This window comes from Rhincodon typus, chromosome 16, assembly GCF_021869965.1.
Source record: "Rhincodon typus isolate 14 chromosome 16, sRhiTyp1.1, whole genome shotgun sequence".
In the NCBI taxonomy this organism is placed as follows: domain Eukaryota; kingdom Metazoa; phylum Chordata; class Chondrichthyes; order Orectolobiformes; family Rhincodontidae; genus Rhincodon; species Rhincodon typus.
The window spans coordinates 32,764,082-32,789,081 of record NC_063347.1 but is presented as its reverse complement, the minus strand read 5'-3'; the positions used below and the strand labels follow the sequence as shown (position 1 = coordinate 32,789,081).

The 25,000-nt window shown below is 40.2% G+C and overlaps 2 protein-coding genes across 2 annotated transcripts in view; one reads left to right on the top strand and one right to left on the bottom strand.

Annotated features, from left to right (window-relative positions):
- LOC109912514 (receptor-type tyrosine-protein phosphatase gamma-like) overlaps positions 1–12,399 on the bottom strand; it is a 767,972-nt gene extending 755,573 nt beyond the window's left edge. Inside the window, exon 1 of the mRNA XM_048606500.1 lies at positions 11,828–12,399. Within this exon, the coding sequence (XP_048462457.1) occupies positions 11,828–11,909 (82 nt within the window). The 5' untranslated portion in view covers positions 11,910–12,399. The remainder of the gene's footprint in view (positions 1–11,827) is intronic.
- Positions 12,400–12,586: 187 nt separating this feature from the next.
- The window catches only part of fhit (fragile histidine triad diadenosine triphosphatase), a 492,319-nt gene continuing 479,905 nt past the window's right edge, over positions 12,587–25,000 (top strand). Inside the window, exon 1 of the mRNA XM_048606730.1 lies at positions 12,587–12,704. The gene's annotated coding sequence lies outside the window, so the exon portion shown is untranslated. The remainder of the gene's footprint in view (positions 12,705–25,000) is intronic.

Genomic DNA, 25,000 nt, shown 5'->3' with positions numbered 1-25,000 from the left:
GGTGCATGCATGTAATGAGCTACCAGAGCAAATGGCGGAGGCTGGTACAATTATGAAATTTAAAAGGCATCTGGATGGGGACACAAACAGGAAGGGTTTAGAGGGACATGGGCCAAATGCTGGCAAATGGGACTAGATTAATGTAGGATATCTGATCGACATGGACAAGTTAGAATGAAAGTTCTGTTTCCACGTTGTAGAACTCTACAACTCTATGAGAATGAAAAGCAGAAAATTTCAGTACAGGCCAAATTCATAATGCGGATTGTCTTTTTTAAAAAAAATTTAGTGATTCTAACCTTTCCATAAATCAATGCGATTTACATGAAAAATCAGAAAAAGGAACTCAATGCATATTTTTGAGACATTTTCGAATGCTTTGCACTTACAGGTTGTGGATGACCTACTTGACACTACCAACATTCTGTACAGCACTTCAACTAAATATACTTCCAAACTGCCCTATCGTCAACTGCTGAATGCTGAGTTGAGTTTTAAACATCGTCAATCCTTTGCAAATCCTATTTTTCTCCATTAATTGTCCTTTGCCACTGCACAGGAAGACAATGACATTTGTCAGCAAGCATACAGTTCAATGGTTATCAATCTGCTAAAGAGATGCCACAGTTTCAAATTACCCTTCATTCTATTACGACACAAATGTTTAAATGATAACAGTTCAGTTATGCATTCAAAGTTTAAGATTCTCATTTGGTCATTTCACAAACTAGTAATCCTTTTCTGTCATTCATGCAATGTGGGCAACACTACCAAAACCAGAATTTGTCATCCATCTCTAATTGTCTTTGGAAAAATAGGCTTGTGTTTTCGAGTAACTTTCACGATTATTAAATATCTCAAAGTGCTTTATGATCAATAAAATATTTTTGAAGTTACTCATTGTTAAAAATGTAAGAGATGCATCAGCCAATTTGCACACAGTGAACTCCCACTTCAATGATAAGGAACAAATAATGTTTTTTGTGAATTTGATGAGAGAAATATTGCTGAGGACACTTGGGATAACTCCCCATTTCTTTGAAATAAATAATCGACCTTCTGCATTCAACTGAGCAGACATACTGAGCCTGAGTTTACTATCTCAACAGAAAGGTGAAACCTCTGACAGAGCACCACTCAGCACTGCCCTAGAGTGTCGACCTTAATTTTCTACTTAAATCCTGAAATCAGAGTTGAACCTAGAACATTGTAATTCAGAGCAAGAGTGCTCCCAACTGAGCTTGCCAATAAAGTGCTGAGATGCTGCTAGTGAGCCATTTTCTTCAGCTGACGTGATCCAAATGGTATAGGCAGGCTCACTGTGCTGTTCAGGAAGGTGTTCCAGGATGTTGACCAAATCATAGTGAAGGAATGGTGATACTGTTCCAAATCAGGGTGGTGTGTGGCTTACAGGTGAATTTGCAGATGGTTGTGCTCTCTTAAATCTGCTGCCCTTCTCCTTGTAGATTGTTGAGGTCACTGGGATAGAGACACTGTCAAAGGAAGCTTGGCAAGTTGTTGCAGTGCATCTTGTTGATTGTAGATGTAGGTCGAGGCAGCAACTGTTTGTGGTGGTGGTTGGGCCGCTGATCAACTGGGCTGCTTCGTCTTGGACAATGTCAAATTTCTTGTGATTTTGTGAAGCTGCATTAAGCCAGGCAAGTGGAGAGCATTCCATCATTTCCCACCTCATTTCTTGTAAATAGCAAGCAGGATTTAAGAAATCAGGAGGTGATTACTCACTGTAAAATTTGGAGCTTCTGATCTGCTCTTGTAGCTAGTTGGTTGCTCCAGTTCAGTTTCTGGTCATTGATAACACCTAGCGTGTTGATGGTGGAATTTAAAGAGGGTGGCTGAGAGGGAGATGCATCTCTTCAGTGCATATGTTAGAGCCTGGAAGCAGTCACCTGCACTGAAGAGTGGATTGTTGTGGGCATGGTATCAATGAGGGCTTGAGCTCCAAACATTACATCACTGTAGTGTTTCCCTCCCTCTCTCCTCCTCTAACCAAAAAAAAAGGGAGAGACGTGCTATTGAAAATTTGATAGTAGCAGAGTGAGAAGTAAGGCATTGGGTCAAGAGGCTTTAGTGAGCAGCGGCTTAGCAAAAAGTACACACAAGCTCAGATAAAGTCCTTTTAACTTCCCTTGTCGGTCTTCCAGCAGTTGAGATGGTAGTTAGGGCAGTAGCATGTGCCTCCTGCAGGATGTGATGGCTCAGGGAGACTTCCAACGTCCCTGATGACTACACCTGTGGGAAGTGCACCCAGCTGCAGCTTCTAGGAGACTGTGTTAGGGAGCTGGACGCACTCTGAAGCATCCGAGATGCTGAGCACATCATAGATAAGAGTTTCAGTGAGGTGGTCACACCTAAAGGTGCAGGCATAAAGTGGCGAGGTGACCACCAGGAAAGGCAAAGGGAGTAGTCAGAAAGTGCAGGAATTTCCCCTGGCCATTCCCCTCAAAAACAAGTATACAGTTGGATACTGCTGGAGGGGTGATGACCACTCAGGGGAAAGCAGCAGTAGCTTGGTGGCACCACGACTGGCTTTGGGGCACAGTGAAAAAGGGTAACAGTAAACAGGACCTAGTGATAGGAGGCTCGATTGTTAGGGATACAGACAGGAGAGTCTGTGCCCCCAAACAGGAATCCAGGATGGTGTGATGCTTCCTGGGTGCCAGGGTCCAGGATGTCTTGGAGTTGCTGCAGAATGTTCTGAAGGGGGAGGCTGAGCAGCCAGAAGTCATTGCGCACATTGCTACAAATGACATAGGTAGAAATAGGGATGAGGTCCTGAGGAGTGATTATAGTGAGCTAGGAAAACAGTTAAAAACCAGGATCTCAGTGGTGGTAATCCCTGGATTACTTCCAGTGCCATGAGCTAGTGAGGGTAAGAACAGGAGGATATGTCAGATGAATGCATGGCTAAAGAATTGGTGCAGGAGGATTTCTGGATCATTGGGATGTTTTCTGGGTCAGAGGTCACCTATTCAAGAGGGACGGGTTGCACTTGAACTGGAGGGGGACCAATATCCTGGCGGGCAGATTTGCTAGCACTACAAGGTGGGGTTTAAACCAGACTGGCAGGAGTGGGATCCTCAACAGCAGGGAGGCAAGTGCAATCAAAAATCAGAAATCAGAAATAGCAAGCTGAACAGACAGGTCAGGCTAGAACACGACAGGGAGTGAGGAATGCCTGTTGGATTAAATTGCAGCTATCTCAAAGCAAGAGGGCTGACAGGTGAGTGAGGCCAATGAACTCAGGGCATGGACAGGCAAGTGGGACTGGGAGATTATAGCCATTACAGTAACATGGCTAAGGGAGGGACAGGACTGGCAGCTTAATATGTCAGGGTACTAGTACTTTAGGTGGACCGAGGTGGAGTTGCACTTTTCATTAAGGCAAGTATCACAGCAGTAGTCAGAAGTGAAATAACTGAGGGATCATCCAGTGAGGCTTTGTGGGTGAAGCTAAAAATTTAGAAGGGGATGGTGACATTAGTGGGGTTGTACTACAGGCCACCAATTAGTCAACGGGATTTGGAGGAACAAATATGTAGGGAGACTGGGGAGACTTGCAGGAGCAATAGGCTTGTCATCGTAGGGGATTTTAATATTCCTCACATAGACTGGGACTGCCATAGTGATTTGGGCTTAGATGGGGTGGAATTTATTAAATGTGTTCAGGAAAGTTTCCTCAAGCAGTACATAGAGGACCCTACTCAAGAAGGGGCAAAACTTGATCTACTCTTGGGAAATAGGGCAGGACAGGTGACTGAGGTGTCAGTTGGGGAGCACTTTGGGGCCAGTGACCATAGGTCTGTTAATATTAAAACAGCTAAGAAGAGGGACAAAATTGGTCCAAAGGTTCAAGTTCTTAATTGGGGCAAGGCGAATTTTGATGGAATTAGACGGGAGCTTGCAGGGGTTGACTGGAATAGTTTGTTTGTAGGCAAAGGAACTTCCGGCAAGTGGGAGGCCTTTAAAAGTGTGATAGCTAGAGTTCAACGTTAATATGTTCCTGTGAGAGTGAAAGGCAAGGTTGGCAGGAATATGGAACCCTGGATGACACGATATCAGAAAAGGAGGCGGCATGCGTCAGGTACAGGCAGCTGGGATCAAGGGATTGCCTGGAGATTACTGAAGAAGGAAATCAGGAGGGTGAAAACAGAGCACGAGATAGCTTTTGCTGAGAAGATTAGCGTTAATCCAAAGCAATTCCAAGTACATTAAAGGAAAAAGAATAACTAAAGAGAGAACAGGACCCCTCAGGGACCAAAGTGGACACGTATGTGTGGAACTGCAGGAGATGGGCAAGGTCCTCAATGACTATTTCTCCTGTGTTTACCATGGAAAAAGACATGAAGACTTGGGAACTTGGTGAAGTTAGCGGCGATATCCTGGGGACAGTCCATATCACGGTAGAGGAGGTGTTGGAAGTATTAGAAAGTATGAAGGAGGAATAATCTCCTGGTCCTGCCCAGATATATCCAAGAGCCCTGCTGATATATTTGCATCATCATTAGCCATGGGTGAGGTTCCAGAAGACTGGAGGGTAATGAACATTATGCTCTTATTTAAAAAGGACTGTAAAGAAAAACCTGGGAATTATAGACCAGTAAGCCTAACATAGTTACTTGAGAAGATTCTGAGGGATAAGATATACATGCATTTGGAAAAACAGGGTTTGATCAGGAGTAGTCAGTATGGCTTCGTGCGTGGGAGATCATGCCTCACAAATTGTTAGAGTTCTTTGATGAAGTGACCAGGAAGGTTGATGAGGGCAGGGGTGGTAGACGTAGTCTGTATGGATGTCAGTAAGGCCTTTGATTAGGTTCCATATGGTAGGATGTCCTTGAAGGTTAGATAGCATGGAATTAAGGGAGAGCTGGCAAATTGGATACACAATTGGCTTGATGGTAGGAAGCAGACAGTAATAGTGGAAGGATGCTTATCGGACTGGAGGCCCGTGATCAGTGGTATGCCTCAGGGTTGGTGCTGGGCCCATTGCTGTCTGTTATCTATATGAATGATTTCAATGAGAATGTACAAGGCATGATTAGTAAGTTTGTGGATGACACTAAAATCGGCAGTATCATGGACAGTGAGGAAGGTTATCAGAAATTGCAGCAGGATCTTGATCAGCTGGGGAAGTGGGCCAAGAAATGGCAAATGAAGTTTAATATAGATAAGTGAGAGGTGTTGCATTTTGGAAAGTCACATCAAGGTAGGAGTTTCATGGTGAATGGTTGTTAAGGAGTGCAATGTAACAGAGGGACCTTGGAGTTCAGATGCACGGTTCTCTGAAGGTGGAGTCACAGGTAGATAGGGCGGCTTTTGGCACACTGGTCTTCATCAGTAAGGGCATTGGGTATAGAAGTTGGGAAGTTATGTTGCAGTTGTACAGGATATTGGTGAGGCTGCACTTGGAGTATTGTGTTCAGTTTTGGTCACCTTGCTATAGGAAGGATGTTATTAAACTAGAAAGGAGTGCCGATCAAATATACAAGGATGTTGCCAAGACTCAAGGGACTGAGTTATAGGGAGAGGTGGGACAAGCTAGGACCTTTATCTTTAGAGCGTGGGAAACTGAGGGGGGATCCTAAATAAGTGAATAAGATCATGAGAGCCATGGATAGGGTGAAAGCACTCAGTCTTTTTCCCAGGGTTGGGGAGTTGAGGACTAGAGGGCATCAGTTTAAGGCAAGAGTGGAAAAAATACATGGGAACCTGAGGGGCAGCTTTTGTTTTTACAGAGAGGGTGGTACACATGTGGAATGAGCTGCCAGCGGAAGTGCTTGAGACGGGTATATTAACAAAGTTTAAAAGCATTTGGACAAATACATGGATAGGAAAGGTTTAGAAGGATATGGGCCAAGTGCAGGGAAATGGGGTTAGCGTGGATAGACATTTTGGTTAGCATGGACCAGAAGGGCCTGTCTCCGTGCTGTAGGATTCTGATTCTATGACAATGTCACTGAACATCAAGGAGAGCAGGTTAGATTCTATTTTATCGGGAATGATCATTGTTTGTCAGTCGTGTATCACTAATGTCACTTATCCCAGCCTGAATGTTGTCCTGGTCTCAACTACCTGTGAACACAAACTGCTTCAGCTTCTGAGAGACTATGAATGGTAACGAACTGGAACAATTAAAAGACAAACCATGGATTTATTCAGAATAAATTAAAAATGTTATATCTTAAACAAAAACACATCACAAAATAAATGTAAATAATCATTTCATCTCTCACAGATTCAACACTTTAAGTTGCACCACCTAGAGGCATAACAAAAAACAGTCAAATCCAGTGCATCTGTAGCAGATAAATTTAAGTACCAACAAATTCACTTCTGCGCTATTCTGATAAGTTAGCTTCCTAGGTCATCTAACTCAACAAATGCAAAACTCATTTCTAAGCATAAAATCCTACCAGCCTGAACATATATTGCTGCTGGAGTATATCGACTTAAACACTACTTTTTTTGTCAAAATACAAGTGCCAATAAATTACTATTGTTATTTTCTGTACTCCCAAATTCCCTTGGTTCACTGCTTTGAGTTAACTTTGAATCTTTCAACAATAAATAAATAGTTATATCAAAAAACCCCAGAGCTTATTAAAAACGTTCTGATCCACATTACAGAATGGACAGTACCGTCTCATCCATCTCCAGCATTGCTTTTGAAAGCTCAGTAACTGCCAATTCTAACTAAATGTTTAAAATACAATTCACCAAACAAATCAAAGTGCCACCCTGCTAAGTACATGCCCAGCTTTATACCAGAGAGGAAGTTGACCTACGCCTATGTCCAACAATGTCCTGCAGCACTTCAGATTTCTAAGTATCTACTCTAAAGTTCAAATCCCTCACATTCATCTTATTTAACAGCATTTTTTAAAAAATCTGCCAAACCATGAAAGAGGATTTTTAAAAAATTATATACTCCTCTTTGGTTCAATGTGAAGGCTCTGATGCTGCTATTCATTATGCCAAATCAAACTAGTATCCAAAAATCATAGAATCTTAGAGTTGTACAGCACTGAAACAGAACCTTTGGGTGAACTCATCCATGCCAACTAGATACCCTAAATTAATCCAGTCCCATTTGCCAGCATTTGGCTATATCCCTCTAAACCCTTCCTATTCATATATCCATCCAGTTGCCTTTTAAACATTGTAATTGTCCCAGCCTCCTCCACTTCCTCTGGCAGCTCATTCCATACACGCACCACCCTCTGCATGAAAAAGCTGCCCCTCAGGTCCCTTTTACATCTTTCCCCTCTCACCTTAAACCTATGCCCTCTAGTTTTGGACTCGCCTGCCTGGGGAAATAGTCCTTGGCTATTCATATTATCCATGTTCCTCATGATTTTATAAACCTCTTTAAGGTCACCCCTCAACCTCTGACACTGCAGGGAAAAATGTCCCAACCTATTCGTCCTCTCCCTATAGCTCAAACCCTCCAACCCTGGCAACATCCTTGTAAATCTTTCCTGAACCATTTCAAGTTTCACAACATCTTTCCTATTTCAGGGAGGCCAGAAACGAATGCAGTATTCCAAAAATGGCCTAACCAATGTCCTGTACAGCCTCAACATGACATCCCAACTCCTTTACTCAATGCAATGACCAATGTCAGCAAGTGTACCAAAGCGAAATCTAGAAAAGTAATGTCATTACAGGATAAATACTTTAAATTGAGATCAGATTTGTTGACATTTGCCAAGAGTTAGACCTTGTGCTATCAAAATGAACAAATTTAGATTTTTAAGGACAGTCTGTGACTCAAAAAAAAAGGGCAGGAAACATTTTTGGACTGTTGTCCTTTAAATATTACAATTAATGCATAAAAATGTTATATACTATAATGCATTTTGGAACTGTTTCTTGCTCAGGTTCATGATGTAGGATATGTACTTGAAAGGCATGAAATTTTAAACAACTATGAAGAGTGACATTTTGATCTTTTCATAAAGAATGAAATAAAATAATGCTGCCTATCTCAGTGAAATCAAAAATTTTCAGCACTATTCTTAAAATGTAATTTTCACAAATGTTGGAAAACACCATTAGTTAAACCATATTAAGCAGACTTGCAATGTGAAATGTGCAGGGCAAATTGATTTTTTTGTTTTACCTTATGGAGGTGCATTAGCTCCATAGAATTCAATTTCAGACCCTATTACATTGGCATTTCAGAGCTTTTATTGATTGTAATAGACAAAAATTTAAATTTAGTGTGGGCTCTCTTATTTTTAACCTAGATGTTAGTAAATATCAAACCAGAAGAGTATGCATTTTCAAATTAATTTATTTTTAGCCTTTATTAAGCTTTGCTTAAATGGTTACCAGTTTAAAAAGCTGTACTTTGAACTCTAAAGCAACCAAAAAGGCAGAAAAATTAGACCACATATGTCATGGCATCATAATGACAGCTAATCTTATTCGCTGAAAAGCTTACTTCAGCTTGTTTAAGGAAGATTCCTTACCGTGAATGATGGGTTGCTGGCAACCACGGAGTAGCCATTGACTATAGGTATTGTTTTTAAAAATTGAATTAATACCAAAGAAAGATCATGAATTGATTTTAATTTACTTTCTTTCATTAGATTAAAACAATTAACTGTCCCCACTGGTCAGATATTTGATGGAAGGGCTTCCGATACCAACGTGTGGAATCATTGAAATAAAGCTATCTAATCTAATCAAATCAATCACAAAGGAAATAAACCATATTTACAATCTGCCAAACATTCAGCCACTTGTGAACCCAGTATTTTTGGACGTTCAATGTTCATACTGTACTAAAGACATAAAGAGACATTTGTGGAGAGAATGAGTAATATTATACAGTATTACAAGACACCAACACACACAGCACAACATCATGAGGGTGCACTACGATTTTAAACATTGGGAATACCACAGAAATGCCAGCAGAACTAGTTTCCAAGTTTAGGTCAATGCTTCAATAGCAGACAAAACCCTTCACATTTTAAGTTACCATTGCAAGTGTAAGGTCATTGGCACCTGAGAAAGTTTTGCACACAGCATTGGCTAATTCTTGTTTTTTTTGTTTGTAGGTTGCTGCCAGCCAGTAACAGCAAATTTAAAGCCAACAGAAAATACTGAGTATCTTGACTTATTGGACTTAACTGCTTCACAAGTTCAACAGCATTTTTACTTGCTTCAATGTGGATCAGATTTTCTCTCTTGGCTAGAATAAATTGCGACAAGGAGCTTTAAAGCATCATAGACTTTTTTTTTAAAAAAAGGGAAGCACAAGCAGCTGTCACAAAATTCAGTTTCCTCCTAGTTTGCTTCCCGATACACCTTCCTGGCACATTGTCCTCATCATTTAGTGCCTCTGATGATTGCAAACGCCTGAGAAAGGAGAACTTCAAAGCAATTCCTCAATGTCTGTATTATGTCTCCTAGCAGAACTGCTGACCATATTTTTATAATGCGCCACATTCAAGAATCGTACTAGCTGAAAGCCAACAAACAAGATTATCAGCAAGTTAGTAAATTCACGCTGAGAAGAATAATGCAGCCCACAAATTGCACCTTTTGTCCATAACTTGCTTCCTCGTGGCTCCGGACATCTTGAAGGAAATAACATAACTATTGAAAACCACAAATCTCTGGCAAAGTTTTCTACTTGATATTGCAAGGGAATTGTCAAGTTGCTTTTATTTGGTATGTTAGTTGATAAAATGTTGGAATAAACGTTTTCGGATAAGGAAATATGTCTAAGTAAATCGGGATTGGTTATTTTCAAGCTGGTCCAACAGTTCTGTTTTTGTTCCATATAAGCCAGAATGTGGACCAAATACGTAGTTATTGACAAAATCAGACACAAGTTTTAGAACAAAATCAAAATACCGCGGATACCTGAGATCGGAAATGTTTTAAAAAGGAAAACGCTGGAAACAATCAGGTCGGGCTGCACCAATCCTCAGTTTGGGGTCTCCTTAGTTACATGATGTGGGATCTGTACATCCCAGAGAATGCTGATCGCTGCAAGGGAGATGAGGGCATTAACAAACGAAACCAAGAAATCACGATAAAAATGTAAGTATGTTTCTGATGTCGGTAGCTATTGAAGCTAATAAAATGGATAAAGGGAACGGGGAAGCAGAACTTAATAACGGTTTCAGTCATTGCAAAACGTCGTTAGGGAAAATATGAACGCGGATTTCACCGCTCACTGTACTATCCTACAAAGCTGTTTGACGTGGGAGCTATTCTTTCTTCGGCACATCAATCTTTCATTAAGGATGGAGACGATTCTCCATTGCCTCTTACGTCTTCTTCAACATCTTTAGTGCTCACACAATTACTCCTGACAAATCCAAGTAAATGCCTAGGACCGGCAATTTAACATAGCACATACCCTGTGCCTGGACTCAACCAAAGCCAAGCACCTCTACCGTTCTATCCTGTCTGACTTATAAACTTTATTTTGAAAATGTTGTTGTCTGCGACACCAAAATCGCAGCTAAATCCACTTCATTACCTACTATTTCTACCCTTTTTGATCTAGAAAAAAAAATCGGTGCCGCCAACTGCATATCGGATTTGCACATCGTGCTTAAAACAGAAGTGGAAATCGAAGGAGATGTCTCTATACAGAAAGACGGTCTCAAATATTATTAATTGCTCATTTGACGGAAGCGTACTGCAGAACATTCAGCAGAAAATGTTCAAGAATTTCCTAGAATAAAGAAATCTCTTAGGTCTACTCGAAGCAATGTCGTCCCTCTTTATTGTGCAAGGATATTCCTATGCATTTACCAAATGTTCTCTTTTGAATGTAACTGCCAATACAATAAAGTCCTAAGTCAACAAACACAATGCACTGCCAAACAATCAACCCCATCGTACTTCAAACACGCGGCTCAAGTTAAGCCAATGTTCGTCGGTATCAATCAATCACTACTCACAATACTGTCAAATCAAGCAGACAAGAGATCTTGTTCTCTTAATGCGCCTGGTTGCCGGCCTCCTTAATGTAATTACAGTACAATACAGCACGTCGGCCCAAGGGTTCAGCCAGTTTCCCCAGGCTCCCCAAATAAAACTCAATCATTACACAAGCGAAAGCTACAACATATTTTCCTTTCTGTTGTTTTTAAAAGGCATTCGAAGATCAGATAATAAGAAATATTAAAATTGCGGAAAATTTAATGAAATAATTGCACACGGAAATTCCAAATCCAAGTTCGCTTTTGTTTCAATGTCTGGGCTGACCATATATAACCATTAGACTCCTCAGAAATTTTAGGATTGTGGGAATCTGACCGTACAGTCAAGGTCAGCCAAGAGTGAAGGAGCAATGAAAAGACTTATTTTGTACCAAATTCGACTTGGATAGCGAATGTCTTCACCGCCAGGTGTTAATCCCTCAGTTTTTTTTAAAGCGCAAGATAATAAATGGAAAAGAAAATTACACCGTTATGAAGAAGGCGCTTAAGTATTTCCACTTCACCCTTGTTCCGAATTCCGTTTTTACGCTGGCTCTGCACCAGAAGGAAGGAAGGCTATAGCTTTAAGAAAAAAACCTGCATCGACTTGGATTGAAACAAAATGTAAAATAAATCTCAGCATCTGAATTTATCGTCCGCAACATCTTTGGCTCAGGGTGCAGTTAGAACTAGACTGAACCAGCGATCCCGCCGTTTGCCAAATCAGCACCCTTCCGCTCCCGGTACAGAGGGCTCTCTTCAACATTTTGTTCACAAGAAACATTTTTTTTTATTTACAAACATGTCAACTGAAACAGACACAAAGGTATTGTTTCATTAGTTTGGAAACTTACTGGGCAGAGAAGCGGCGAAGAAAACCCTGAAGACTGTGTAGCAGAAGAAAAGCACAAAACCCCGTTCCAGTAGCCTCTGCATGACAAATGCACATCCAAACACAACTTGTTGAATAGTTTTACTGTCAGAGGGCGGGTGGAGGGGGGCGAGGGGGAGGGGGAGGGGTGGTAGGGGGGTAGTCCACGATCTCACTCAGAGGGCCCGAACAAGAAAGGGGCTGCGCTTGGCTTCCCAAGAGACTGTTCTTCTCCGAAAAGTGAAACTGCGGTACAAGCCGAGTAGCGCCGACGACGTGAAGGAACCATTTAATCCCGAAGCATATTAGCAGCGTCTGCCCGGCGAGAGCGCGATCAGTCCATCATTAGCGGAGCAGCGAGTAAAAGGCGGCACGCAGGGAATCGCATAGGCTCCGGCTCGAGCTGGAAGCTTTCCATTCTTCCCAACAGGAAGTACCATGTGCGCCTCGGGGCACTTTAAAGCCAACGAATCTGGCTCGCGTGTATGCGCGCACCCGCCTGCAGTCGCGCGTGCCCTAGGCACTCGCTCTTCGGGGCGCGCGCGCCTCCCCCAGCTAACGGTTGATGGACCCCGGACGCCAGCCTGTCACAGGTTGACTCTCTGCCCGTTGCCCTTGGTTTCCAGGTTATCACCAATCAGCGTGCTGGTATGGGGTTTACGGGGCGGGGCGGTCTGCGCCTGCCTGTTTGACTGCCAAATGGCGCTCAGCCTGCTGGGTGTTGTAGTTCGCATCCCGCGGAGCGTTTCCTGAAGGCCAACGGAAGTGGATCCGCTTGGGAAACTACGAGTTCCACGCAGCAGTGCGGGTCCATTTCCCCCTCCCCCTGGGATCCGCAGTTAGTGGTTCTGACGGCGGCGGTAAGTGTACCATTTCGATATGGCTGCTTCTCCAGGTGAAAGGTTTCATTGCAGAGATAATAAATAAACCCTTTAAAACTGTAGCGATGTTGTCATGATGAGGGACTGTTGAGGTGATTTATCTGACTGAGATGGAAACGAGTGCCTGGCGGGCTCTACCTGCTTTCATGATAACCCGGCATTTCTTGGCACATGTTATAAGACGCTGAATAAATGCAAATTATGTGACTTCTCACAATGTTTAGTAAGTTTTGAACTTGTATGTGCTCTAGGCCTGTTGACGTAAGTTAAAGAAGCATGCTACCCTCACTCTGGAAGCCCTTTTTTTAGTTTCGTTTTAAATCCAAGGATCCGGAACAGATGAATTTGCACTTGTTTTGAGTGGAGCTGTTTCATATCTCTTGGATTTCAGCTTCTTTAACAAATCAATTCGGCCATTTCACGCTATTGATTTTTCTTGAAACTTCTAACAAGAATCAACTGTGTCACTACTTGGAATAATGAAGCACATATCACAAACTACCACATTCTCCGTCAGTTTATGTTCTTTCGCCACCGAAGCATTTCAAGTGTGTTTGCAGTGTCTAGAGACATGCACAGGCTCCAGTTTAAACTGACATGCGAAGCATAAGAGCTTTAGTAAATCTAGAACTAAATGTAATTTGCATTTATATTGCCAACAGTACTAAAGGCAGTATGCTAAACCTGTATCACAAGACTTGAAACTATGTTGATCTAATATAAGTAATCGAAACTAATACATGCAAAACGGATTTCGAAGCACGCAGTCGTGGAGATTACAGTATCACACAAATTCCAGTTACAGGGAATGATTCTTCCTTGAAATGTTTCAGTTTCAATTAAAAAATTCATGATCTAAATTCTAATAGTTTTTTTTAATTCACATTTTTAATATAAGGCAGTTAACTTGATGATTTAAAGAGAAACATTTCAATGAAGACGAGAGCATGTTCTCAATTCACCCAAAGAAAAAGATGAATTTTGCCTTGTCTAACCCTCGAGTTAGTCATAGATTTCCCTTGCATTGGGCTGCACTTATGGGCAAAGTACTGCAATGGTTTATCATTGCCTTCTGCAGGATGGCTGATCCGGAAACTCCCACTCTTGTTATCTACAGTCAGACAAATTAGAAGGGTTTAAGGCTGATAGTCAACCTGCTTGACTATATAATACCCCCATGGCCAGGTTATGGTTTGGGACATGAGCCCAGAAATTTTGACCCAAAGGTAGGGAATGATAGTAATGAATCAGACCTATAATGTTAATATAGACTTATTAACCGTTCAGAGGAAAAATGTTTTTTTTTCTTTAATAGAAAACTGATAACCTGAGGGTAAACATAGAAAAAAATTCGAGAGGTTGGACTTGAAGTAATTGTAGCCTCAGCAAGGTGAAACTGTGCATTTTAGAAAAGTATGCCTTTTGATTGGAGGCTAGGCTAACTTGAACTATCAAAAAAGAACTATTAGTACCAGATGCAAAGTCAGCCTTAGTGTGTCAAAATGATTATGTGAAATTTGCAATGAACCAAAAGAAAAAAAGTCTGATGCAATGTGGCCTACCATTCTGCATTCTGCAATTCCAAAAGGGCCTGATCATGGGAGAAGATTTTCATCATTACAATGTGATAGTGGCATCCACGCCTCTTCATCAAGGTTGTGGGTTCAAGGTGTATAACACAAACCTGACCATGCAGCCAAGTCCTCAAGTTCTATTGAATGTGTCATATTTAAGATGAAATATTAAAATAAGGCCACTACAAAAAGAACAGCTGTCTTTTTGAGTTGGTGTAAAAGATTGCATCAGGCTATTCTGAAGTTGTGAAAGGCATTGTTGATTGGTATTGAAGGAGATGTCACTGGTGAAACTTGCTTTGATGTACAGAATGCATCAGGTAGATAAGAGTGAGTTAACATGTCCTTTCTCAACTTGCACCTGTGGATTTGAATCCAGTGCAGACTTGTGGGATGAAACTCAATCCGTACTATCTGATAGTTTTAAGTGAACGTGGATTGAGCACTTTCATCAAAATTCAAAGATATTGCTCACAAATTGGTTGTCATTCAAAATGTTAAGAGACTGGCATAAAAAGTGGGTTTAAAGTATACTTAGTAGAATAAGTCTTGCTTAAACAATACAGTTCTTTGATACCATACATGAAATATTCAGCTCTACTTTTCACACCCAGAACAACATTAACTTAATGATATGTTTTAATTTAGCAAAAAAAAACTCAGGTTGCTTCAGAGGAGTGTTATTAAATAGTGAACCATGTAAGGCACTAAATGGGCAAATGGTCAAAACTCAGCTGAAGACATTTAAGAAGCTTATTAAAGAGAGGTGGAAATATTTAAGGAGTAAATTCCAGAAATTAGAATGGATGCAGCTGTGAGCAAGGCAGCCAAGATGGAGCAGTTAAAATCAGCGGTATTGAAGGGATCCAAATAAGATGTCTGCAAATGTCTGGAGGGTTGTGGCATTGGAGTTGATTGGAGATAGATGGTACGATCTAAGAACAGAAATGAAAATTTAAAAATTGAGATCGATAATTTCGGTATGTTGCATTAATGGACTGAAGAATGAGAGGAGGGTGTTAGAATACTCATCTTTGAAAGGAGTATCATGAAATGAATGAAAAGTATGACTTTTTTTTCCATTCAGTCATGAGATGTGGATGTTGCTGGCTGGCCAGCATTTGTTGCCCATCCCTAGTTGTCCTTACTTAAATGGCTACAGAAAGATAAGGCTAAAACGTGATTAAAACTGGTGCAGATTCAAATTGGTAAAAGGGAAGTTAACATGATCGATGCAGTATGTAGAATGGACTTCCAAAAAGCTAACGTAAGGAAAGGAAATTTTAGATAAGGTTGCCAGACTAGGAGTTAGAACTACCATGGATGATAGCAAAAACAGCAGAGGAGCAGAGTGTGAATAGAAAATTTCAAATTAAAGATTTTTATATGTTAATCAGAATTTGGGGAGCTACTAGTTAAGTAGGTACCATACCATCAGACAGTTTTAAAAAAAGTGCTTGAATGAGTTGTAAGAGGGTTGGTGTGTACTTGTGGGGCCGAAGGGCCTGTTTCCACACTGTAGGGATTCTATGACCTATGATCTATGAACTGTGCAAAAGGAAGATGAGGATGTTTAAAATTTGCAACCTGGATCAAGGATAAGCTTTTCTAATTGAGAAAATGCAATGAAGTTATAGGTATTTTGAAATAACAAGATGCTTTACATGTGTTTTAAATATCTTTATTGAATATTTTCCCTGAATGCATAAGAGTAATTCAGCATCACAATGAGCAAACAATATAGAGCACCTCAGTGTCACCCATTGGTCAGAGACTACAACTGTATTTGGATGCGGTGCAATTCTTAAAAGTATCCAGATACACAGACTGGCACATTAAGCAAAAAAATCCTAAAAGAAATATGATTAGAAATGTGTCACCAGATGTAACCTAAGCAGACTCTATTTGTGTAAGAATTACTTACAGCAATTTTTACAGCTGGCTGACTCTGCCTCTTCCCCACCCCTTTACCCGTCATGCTTGGCCTTCCCTTTCCCTCTCTCTGTCCAGTTAATTTGAGGGTATGGGGCTGAGATGGATTGCCGAAACGGAAGAATTAGACAACAGAGAGATTTGAAAACAGGAGCAGAATTTTAAATTTGGGATAAATAAGACTGATACTTTCTTTCCCTAAACCCTGATACTCCTTGCCCTCACATCTCCTATCTCTTGTTAGTAAAAGTAATGCTCATGGCATTAAGGGGACGGGTGCAGTGTCAATACAAAATTGGCTAAGAATGGAAAACAATGTACATTGGTAAACCTCAAACTTTAAACTGTGATATTCCTTATACAATAAATCTGGACTTGGATATACAGGACATCATTTCAAAGTTTGCAGATGACTCAAAATTCAGATATGCAATATGGAAAGTGGAGGCAGGTATCAAGAGGCCCTGAACAGCTTGTTAAAATTGTTGATATGATTTAAGCTGAGAAATATAAAGTGGTAGGTTGTGGTAGGCAGAATGAAACGTGGCAACATAAATTAAATGGTACAATTTTAACAGGAACAGAGAGCCTGATGTTTATACACACAAAATCAAAAAGGATATATTAAAAAAAAATCCTTGACTTTTTCATTGACCAGAGAAGGTTTGATAGAGGTCTGCAAAACAATTAATGGGCCTTGATAGAGTAAATAAGGAAAAACAATTTCCAATGGCAGTTGGATAAGAAGCCAGAGGGCATGGGTTTGAGGTTATTGCCAAAAGCACCAGAAGTGGCATATGGAAATATTTTATACAACAAATTTATTGTAATTTGGAATGCACTGCCTTAAACAGTGAAGCAGATTGACTAATCCTGTCCCCCTCCCTCCATCCCACCCTTTTTCTCCCTTGCTGTCCACACACCACCTATCTCCTGTCACCCACAAAGAACAAGAATACTTTTTCCAGTTGGTGAAACTATTGTGAAATTGTTCTGAGATAACAAGGTGTAGAGCTGGATTAATCACAGCAGGCCAAGCAGCATCAGAGGAGCAGGAAGGCTGACATTTCGGGGCCCAAAACTTCAGCCTTCCTGCTCCTCTGATGCTGCTTGGCCTGCTGTGCTCATCCAGCCCTATACATTGTTATCTCAGAATTTCCAGCATCTGCAGTTCTTACTATCTGTGAAATTGTTCTGTTTTGTTTCAATTCTGTCTTAAATATTTGGAATAGTTAGTCAAATAAGAGACCTGTGGGCATCACAAGATGATATTCTCTTAAGATCATAAGTAGGATTGGATCATGGCAGATCTGATACTTCTAACGTCCACTTTACTGCCCTTTTCCCATAACCCTTGATTCAGCTACTGATCAAGAATCTATCTACCTTAGTCTTAAGTGTACATAAAGACTCTGTCCCACAGCTCTCCGTGGCAAGGAGTTTCAAAGACACGCAACCCTCTGTGAGAAGAAATTCCTCCCCATCTCCTTCTGGAATTATTGCTGTTTTGTTCTGAGACTACATCCTCTGGTCCTAGACTTTCTCATTAGGGAAACCATTTTCTCTGTTAAGCCCCTTAAAAATCCTATATGTTTGGATGAGATAACTTCTCATTCTTCTGAACTCCAGTGAGGAGAGTCCCAACCTGTTTAGCCTTTGCTCATAAGACAATCTCTCCATACCATCGGTCATCTTAGTGAGGCTTTTCTGAATTGCCTCCAAGGAAACACTATATTTCCTAAACAAAGGGGACCAAAACAGTTTGCAGTACTCTAGATGTGGCTTTTTCAGCACTTTGTACACCTCCTTGAAATAAAGGTATTTGGTCACTGGTTGTTACAATGGTTCGACACATTAACATTGGAAATACCTGTCACACCACATTTACTGAAGTAATATCTAAGGTGTTTTCAACTAAAGTGTACCACATCTTCAAATTGAATATGTTGTGATTAATGTTGATAATGTTACTGTTTGGGAACGTGAGATTTAAGTGGAGAAGTGATGTATGGTTTGAAGTTTAATTTGTATTTCTATATTGTGTGTTAAGAAAGGAAGGACATTGTTTTGTTTTCATTTTAGATTGGTTCTGCAAGTGGTGTTGGGGTCTGAAGCTTGCTGATCCATGTAGTTGAGGATTGAAAACTCTCCTTGGAGGAGAGCTTTCAATGAATGCATAAGAAACAAGGATAGAGGCAAGAACAAAAATGGACTGATAAAATACTCTATGACCTGGGGGGACAGAAAAGACAGAACCACCAGAAATGTGTCTAGGTTCAATCGGAGCAGAAAGGTGATGTTAGTTGGATAGTTTCCAAATTGTCAGGCCAAAAAAAAAAACGTGAAGTCCTGTGTGGCTTGGAAGAAAACTCCGGTACAAAAAATCTGGTGGAAACTGAATGTGTGGAAAGCCCATATATTTGCTATGAAAACATTTTAGAAGTCAGTAAGAAGAAAGCTCCAGAAGCCACCTGAATAAGAAACTCTGAAATGGGCGCAAGGTGATCTTTCATTGAGAATTGAGTATCTGTAAAGTTGCTGTTGAGGGTAACAGGGTTGAAACTTTATTTCTGACATCTCTGATAAAGCTATTTAAGTAGTTCTTGTAGAGTAGTTAATTTTTTTTCATCTTTTGTGTGCATTAAGAATTGTTATTTTGTTAAAAGTACATTGGCAATCTTTTGTAAGTGTGTTCAGTGACTGATCATCATCATAAACAAATAGCAAAACTAAAAATATTTGAGGACTTTTCTTATGGCCAAGTTTTACCTTAGGATCTGCCTTGTCCAGTACTAACATCAGCAGGGATCATCACATTATATATAAGCATAGGTTAAAATGAAGTTTGCTTATAATTTTCCGGACCATGGAGAAGACATGAACTCTGTAGACTGCTGTCCCACAAAAAGTCTAAAGCTTTCCAGTCACCTAGAAAATATGTGGTTTTACTTCAATCTGCTGAAAACTCTGTGGATTCTTGATGGCTACCTGAAGTCTCTCTTAAAAGGATATACCCAATACCCAAAACTGCTTGCTTCTCCAACTGGAGAGGTTTCAAATTTTCAACTCTTGTCATCGAAAGAAGTAGGAGAAGCAAGTTGAAGCTTTTTGGTGCAAAATGCCAAGAAAGTTGCAAAATTGTTGGGAGTTATAGAAATTGCTGTTAAAACTCTTGCTCTTAAAGTTCTTCAACTCTTTTGCTGCTTGTTTGAGCTGATTATGGTAACAGCTGTGCCGTATAATTTTCATCTAAACTTGCCCCAAGTGCAATGTGAGTGTAACAGTAGGGAAGGCAAGCCTACAGCATCGCTTGTCCTCATTATAATATATGTAAATTAAAACTACACAGGAGTTCATAGATGAGTTGCAGGATTGACCAAAATGTGAACCAGTAGGGCAGTTGATTTGCAAGTGGAAAACTGATTCTCGTTCCATGTTGCTACCAAAAAAATTCTTGATATTTTTGATTATATGCTGAAACTGCAGCAATGTATGTGGAATTTGGGGGCTTATTAAAACTGCTTTTGGGGCCAGGCATGGTATAAGTATTTGCAAAGAGAGAGTTTCTCTATTCAGCCCCGACAGTATGCTTTAATCCTTATTGCAAAGCTACAATGTATTTTTTTCCCATTTACCAAAGCAGCAAAGGAATCCAAGACAAATTTATAATTGTGTTTTAAGATAGGCAGTTTGTAAGTTGAATTGATTCATTAGAAATAAAGTTATTTCACATGGGGTCATTTTTAGTTGTCCAGGAGAAGTCTTTAATCTCACCAGTTGAGATTGTATATTTGAGTTTCAGCCTCAAAGGAGTAAACACATGATTAAACTTGTAGGCAGGTGGACTAATAATAAATAGTCCATCCACAAATTGAATAGTCATGGACCAGTATTTTCTATCCCAAGATATTGTAAAATATATCAAGATGTTTTCAGTCAGATTTCTTGTTGTGTGAAGTTGAAAATTGGTTTCAGACGTAAGTGTGTGAACATAGAAGTTAAAAGCATGTTTAGGCAATTCAACCCTCAAGCCTGCTCTGCCATTCCAAAAGATCATACCAGGTAACTTTTCATGTAGCTGCTTAAGACAGTGGTTCATAAAATATTCTTAAAAATGTTCAGAGACACTGCTTTCACCACCTTTTCAGGAAGAGATCCAAAGTCTCTGAGCGGTTAAGGACTCTGATTCTGTACTTGTAGTTTAGAAGGATGCGGGGCTGTCTCATTGAAACTTACAGAATACTAAGAGGCCTTGATAGAGCAGATATAAAGAAGATGTTTCAACGAGTAGGAGAGACTAGAACCCGAGGGCACAGCCTCGGCTTGAAAGAGCGACCCTTTAAAACTGAGATGAGGAATTTCTTCAGCCAGAGTGTGGTGAATCTGTAGACTTCATTGCCACAGAAGGCTGTGAAGGCCAAGTTATTCAGTGTATTTAAGACAAAGATAGATAGGTCCTTGATTAGTAAGGGGATCAAAGGTTATAGGAAGAAGGTAGGAGAATGGTGTTGAGCAACATATCAGCCATGATCGAATGGTAGAGCAGACTCAATAGATTGAATGGCCTAATTCTCCTCTTCTGTCTCATGATTTCATGATCCTCTGAGAAAAAAGAAATATTTTGCCTAATCTGTTTTAAGTGGGATACCCCTGATTTTTAAACTCTGACCCTGGGTTATGAGTTCTCCCGTAAGAGGAAGCATCCTCTTCACATCTATCTTGTCAAGACCTGCCAGGATCTTGTGTTTAAATCAAGTTGCCTCCTAACTCCAGCAGACACACCTGAGCCTGTCCAAATTTTCCTCATAAGACAGCCTTATCATTCCAGATATTAGTTTGGTTAAGCTTCTCTGAATTGCCTCCAATGCATTCTTCCTTAAATCATGTGACCAATACTGTGCAGAGTACTCTAGTTGCAGTCTCACCAGTGCCCAGTATAACTGACGCATAATCTACCTATTTTTGTACTCCGTTCCTCTTGCAATAAGTAGTAACATTCCTGCTTATTTACTGTATTTGCACATTAACCTTTTGAGATTTATGCACTCACTTGACCTGCTTACATCTTTTTGTAGCCATATGTTCTCTTCACAACTTACTGTCCTACGTATTTTTGTGTGGTCAGCAAATTTAGCAACTGTATCTTCTGTCTCTTCATCTAAGGTACCAGCTTAACCTCTGTCGTACACAATCATTACAGGTTGCCAACTTGTAAAATACCTATTTGTGCTTAAGTTTTACTTCCTGTTAGCCATCTTATGTTTTGTCCACACCAGTATGCTACCCCAAACACCATGAGTTTTTATTTTCCTCAATAATATTTGATCTGGCACTTTTTCAAATGCCTTCTGGAAATCTAAGTACAGATCATCCACCACTTCCCTATTACCAACATTTACCCTTTCACAGAACTGAAATAGATTGGTCAAACATGATATCCTTTTCACAAAACTTATTGACTCCGCTTGGTTACCTTGAACTTATCCAAATGCTCTGCTATAACTAATTTTATAAAAGTTTCTAGCATGTTCCTTGTGACAGATGTTAGGCTAACTTGCTTGTTGTTTCCTTCTTTTTATCTCCCTAACGTTTTGAATAGAAGAGTTACATTAGCTATCTTCCAACCAAATTGCACCTTCTCCATATCAAGGGAGCTGGAAAAATAATCACCTATCTCTGTTAAACACCTGTTAATACTGCTGGATGAACTCCTTCAGGACCTGGGGATTTGTCAATGCATTTCAACAAGTTACTCAGCACCACTTTGTTCTTTCCTTCCATAGCCTGTTGGTTCTGGGATGTTACTTGTATCCTCGACAGTAAAAACTAATGCAAAGTACTTGTTGAACAACCATTTCCTTGTTTTCCATTATTAATTCCATAGTCACATATTCTATAGAAGCAATGTTCATTTGTTAACACTCTGTTTTTACATTCCCAACTAGTTTCTCTCATTTAATGTTTCTCTTCTTATTACTCCTTGGTTATTCTTTGCTTTTTTGTTTTCTTTTTATGTATTCACCTTATGTTCGATGACTTGTGTCTTGGTTTATTCTAATTATGTTAGCTGCATTTTCCTTAGAACTTTTTTTTTTGCAATTTATTGCCATTTATTAAAAGTTTAAAAAGGTGCAGAGCATTACGTGATTAAGTACTTCACGCGCGTACTTCTGAGACATCTGGGACATTTAGAGTTGGTTAGGGAGAATGCAGACATTTGTTATGTTGCATTCTGCAAATAAATCTCATGCAATATGAAATATCAAGGTGGTCAAGTTACACGGTGGGCCACATCCCTGTCTCTGAGCCAGAAGCACTCATTTCGGTTACTATTCTGGGCCAATGAAGTGTGTTCATAATGTGGTCTGGCAAGTTGTTTATCAACTTACAAATCCTTCCAGCATGCCTATGGTCGTAAGAGCATGTGGACTCCTTGATGCAACATGGCATTCCTTCAAGCTACATTCTCTGGCTTCAGGAAAAGCTAAAAAAAAATCAGGCAGGCATGTGTTTTGTCTGCCCCCTGTTTCTTGACACGGGAAGCCTTCACAGTCTGAGTCTAAACGGTCGGCATCTGTTTTCCCATTCACCATCTAGCTGTCAAAAGTTTAACATGGTAAAAGGGCAGTTAATTTGTGGCAGTCCAGGTATTCAGAGCTGGAAAGAAGTCTTAAAACTATTTTAGTAGTTAAAGTAGATATGGTTTTTCCAAAAGTTCAATTAGGAAGGTCAGTGTAATGGTCAATGTCTTTATGTCTCCGGGAGAGTCACTAGACTTGTCCACCACAGATGCTGCCAGACCCACTGTGTTTCTCCAGCAATTTCTGCTTTTGTTCAGATTTTCAGCATCCGCAGTTCTTTGTTTTATTTGTTGGCCGTCTTCTATGTCTATGTTTAGTCACTGATGACCGGGGTAATCAAACTGAAGAAGTAAAGCTTATGATCGCTCGTGCTAGGTTTCACTTTAAGATCTGACTTGCCCAGTATTACCATTGGCTAGGATCATATGGAGTGGATAGGTATTATGTCCTTCGAAAGAGTAAACTAACCTTACGTTGTCACTTCCAAAACAAAAGTAAAATCAGAAACGTAGTATTTATGAGCTGGACACCCAACAGTTGGATGTTTTACGCTTTATGGATGAAATTTCCAAGAAAGGTGATTATTTAGATGTGTATGAAGGATAATTAGACTTGGAAAAACAGACCGTTAGTCCGTTCAGGAATATATTATCAACCTGAATAGATTATGTTTAAGATCACAGGAGTTCAATTCGGAGCTTCCTTATCTAGTCCACACATTTAAATTGCTGGATTGTGACGAAGTTTCACGAATGGATAGGCTACAGACGTTAACTAGTGTTTGGTTCTGAGAAAAATAGACACTTTTTGGATTCTGGGGAAGCAGTCATTTCCAAAGCCTTGATTAGGTGCTCCATAAATCTTCACTGATGAGCCAAGTTACAAACTGACAACTGCTCTGGCGTGGTTGGTTCATGCAAAAGAAATTGCATGTTGGTATAGTCCTTATCAATTTCTTAGTGGGAAGAATCCTATATTACCTCCTTTGCTTTGTGATAGTCTCCCTTGACATAGAAAAGCCTCCAAAGACTTACTTCTTTTTCTGCATACTTGAATGCTTTATCAAGGCTAACATTTTGGTCAAAGGTTTTGCATAGTATTGTCCAAGGTAAGCTCGTTCATCCTGGGAATTTGTTATATTTTAACAGATGGCCATGCAAAGTGGAAATGGCTGAGTAAGGTGACAGGATATGATGGTAAGACAGTGGTTCTGCAACATGGAAGTCAAACCAATAACGTCTATGCATCTAAGTTAACTGGAATAAATTACAAAATTTTAGAATTTCAGCAGTGAATAGAAAGTAATGATTCATCCGATACCCCTCATAGCTTGACAGTTCTGAGAAATAGGATATAGTAGATCGGGGCCAGATGTTAATAAAGTAGGATGACACTGACAGGACATAGCTGTTGCTGTTGCATCCAGTGGATAATTGACTAGAGTGGGGATTTGGGTGTTGTGCAAAACAGATGGGTCCAATGAATGGTGAGATGCAAGTATTGTAGGGAGAACAGGGAAGGCTATTGGCAAGTTCAAAAATTGGCTATGTTTCAAAGATGATGGACAAAAATAAGTTCAATCGACTGATAAAACAGAGTGAAAAAATGGAAACCAAGAATATGCAATGCAAGTTCTACATGGATCTTAGAAAGACTCATACGAGGAAATAATCACACGCTAGCGATTGGACCTTCAGTCGTGAGAGTCAGAAATCCTGAGGTAGTCATCCAAAAAGACATTGAAGTGCAAGCAGAGCTTGTAGCTTGATTAGGTTATGCAATATTTGATTTCATTTGATTTACTGTCCTGTGTACCTAGGTGCAGTGAAAAGCTTTGTTTGCAAGCAGTATAGGTAGATCATAGTAAGCAAGGACATACAGATCATAGGGTGAAAAAGAAACTTGAGCAGAGTGAGGCATACAGGTTACACTGCACAGGATGTGCGCGAGGCAAGAACAAAAGTAACAAGATCAGCATTATTTTAAGTTAGAGAATCCATTCATCAGCCTAATAACGACAAATAAGCAGCTGTTCTTGAACCTGCTGGTGCATGTGTCCAAGCTTCTGTACCTTCTGCCTGACGAAAGCGGTTGGAAGAGAGTATTACTGGGTTGTGGTGGGTCTTTGACGATGTTGGCAGCCCTTCTGTGGCAACGAGAGGTGTAAATGGAGACCATGGATGGGAGG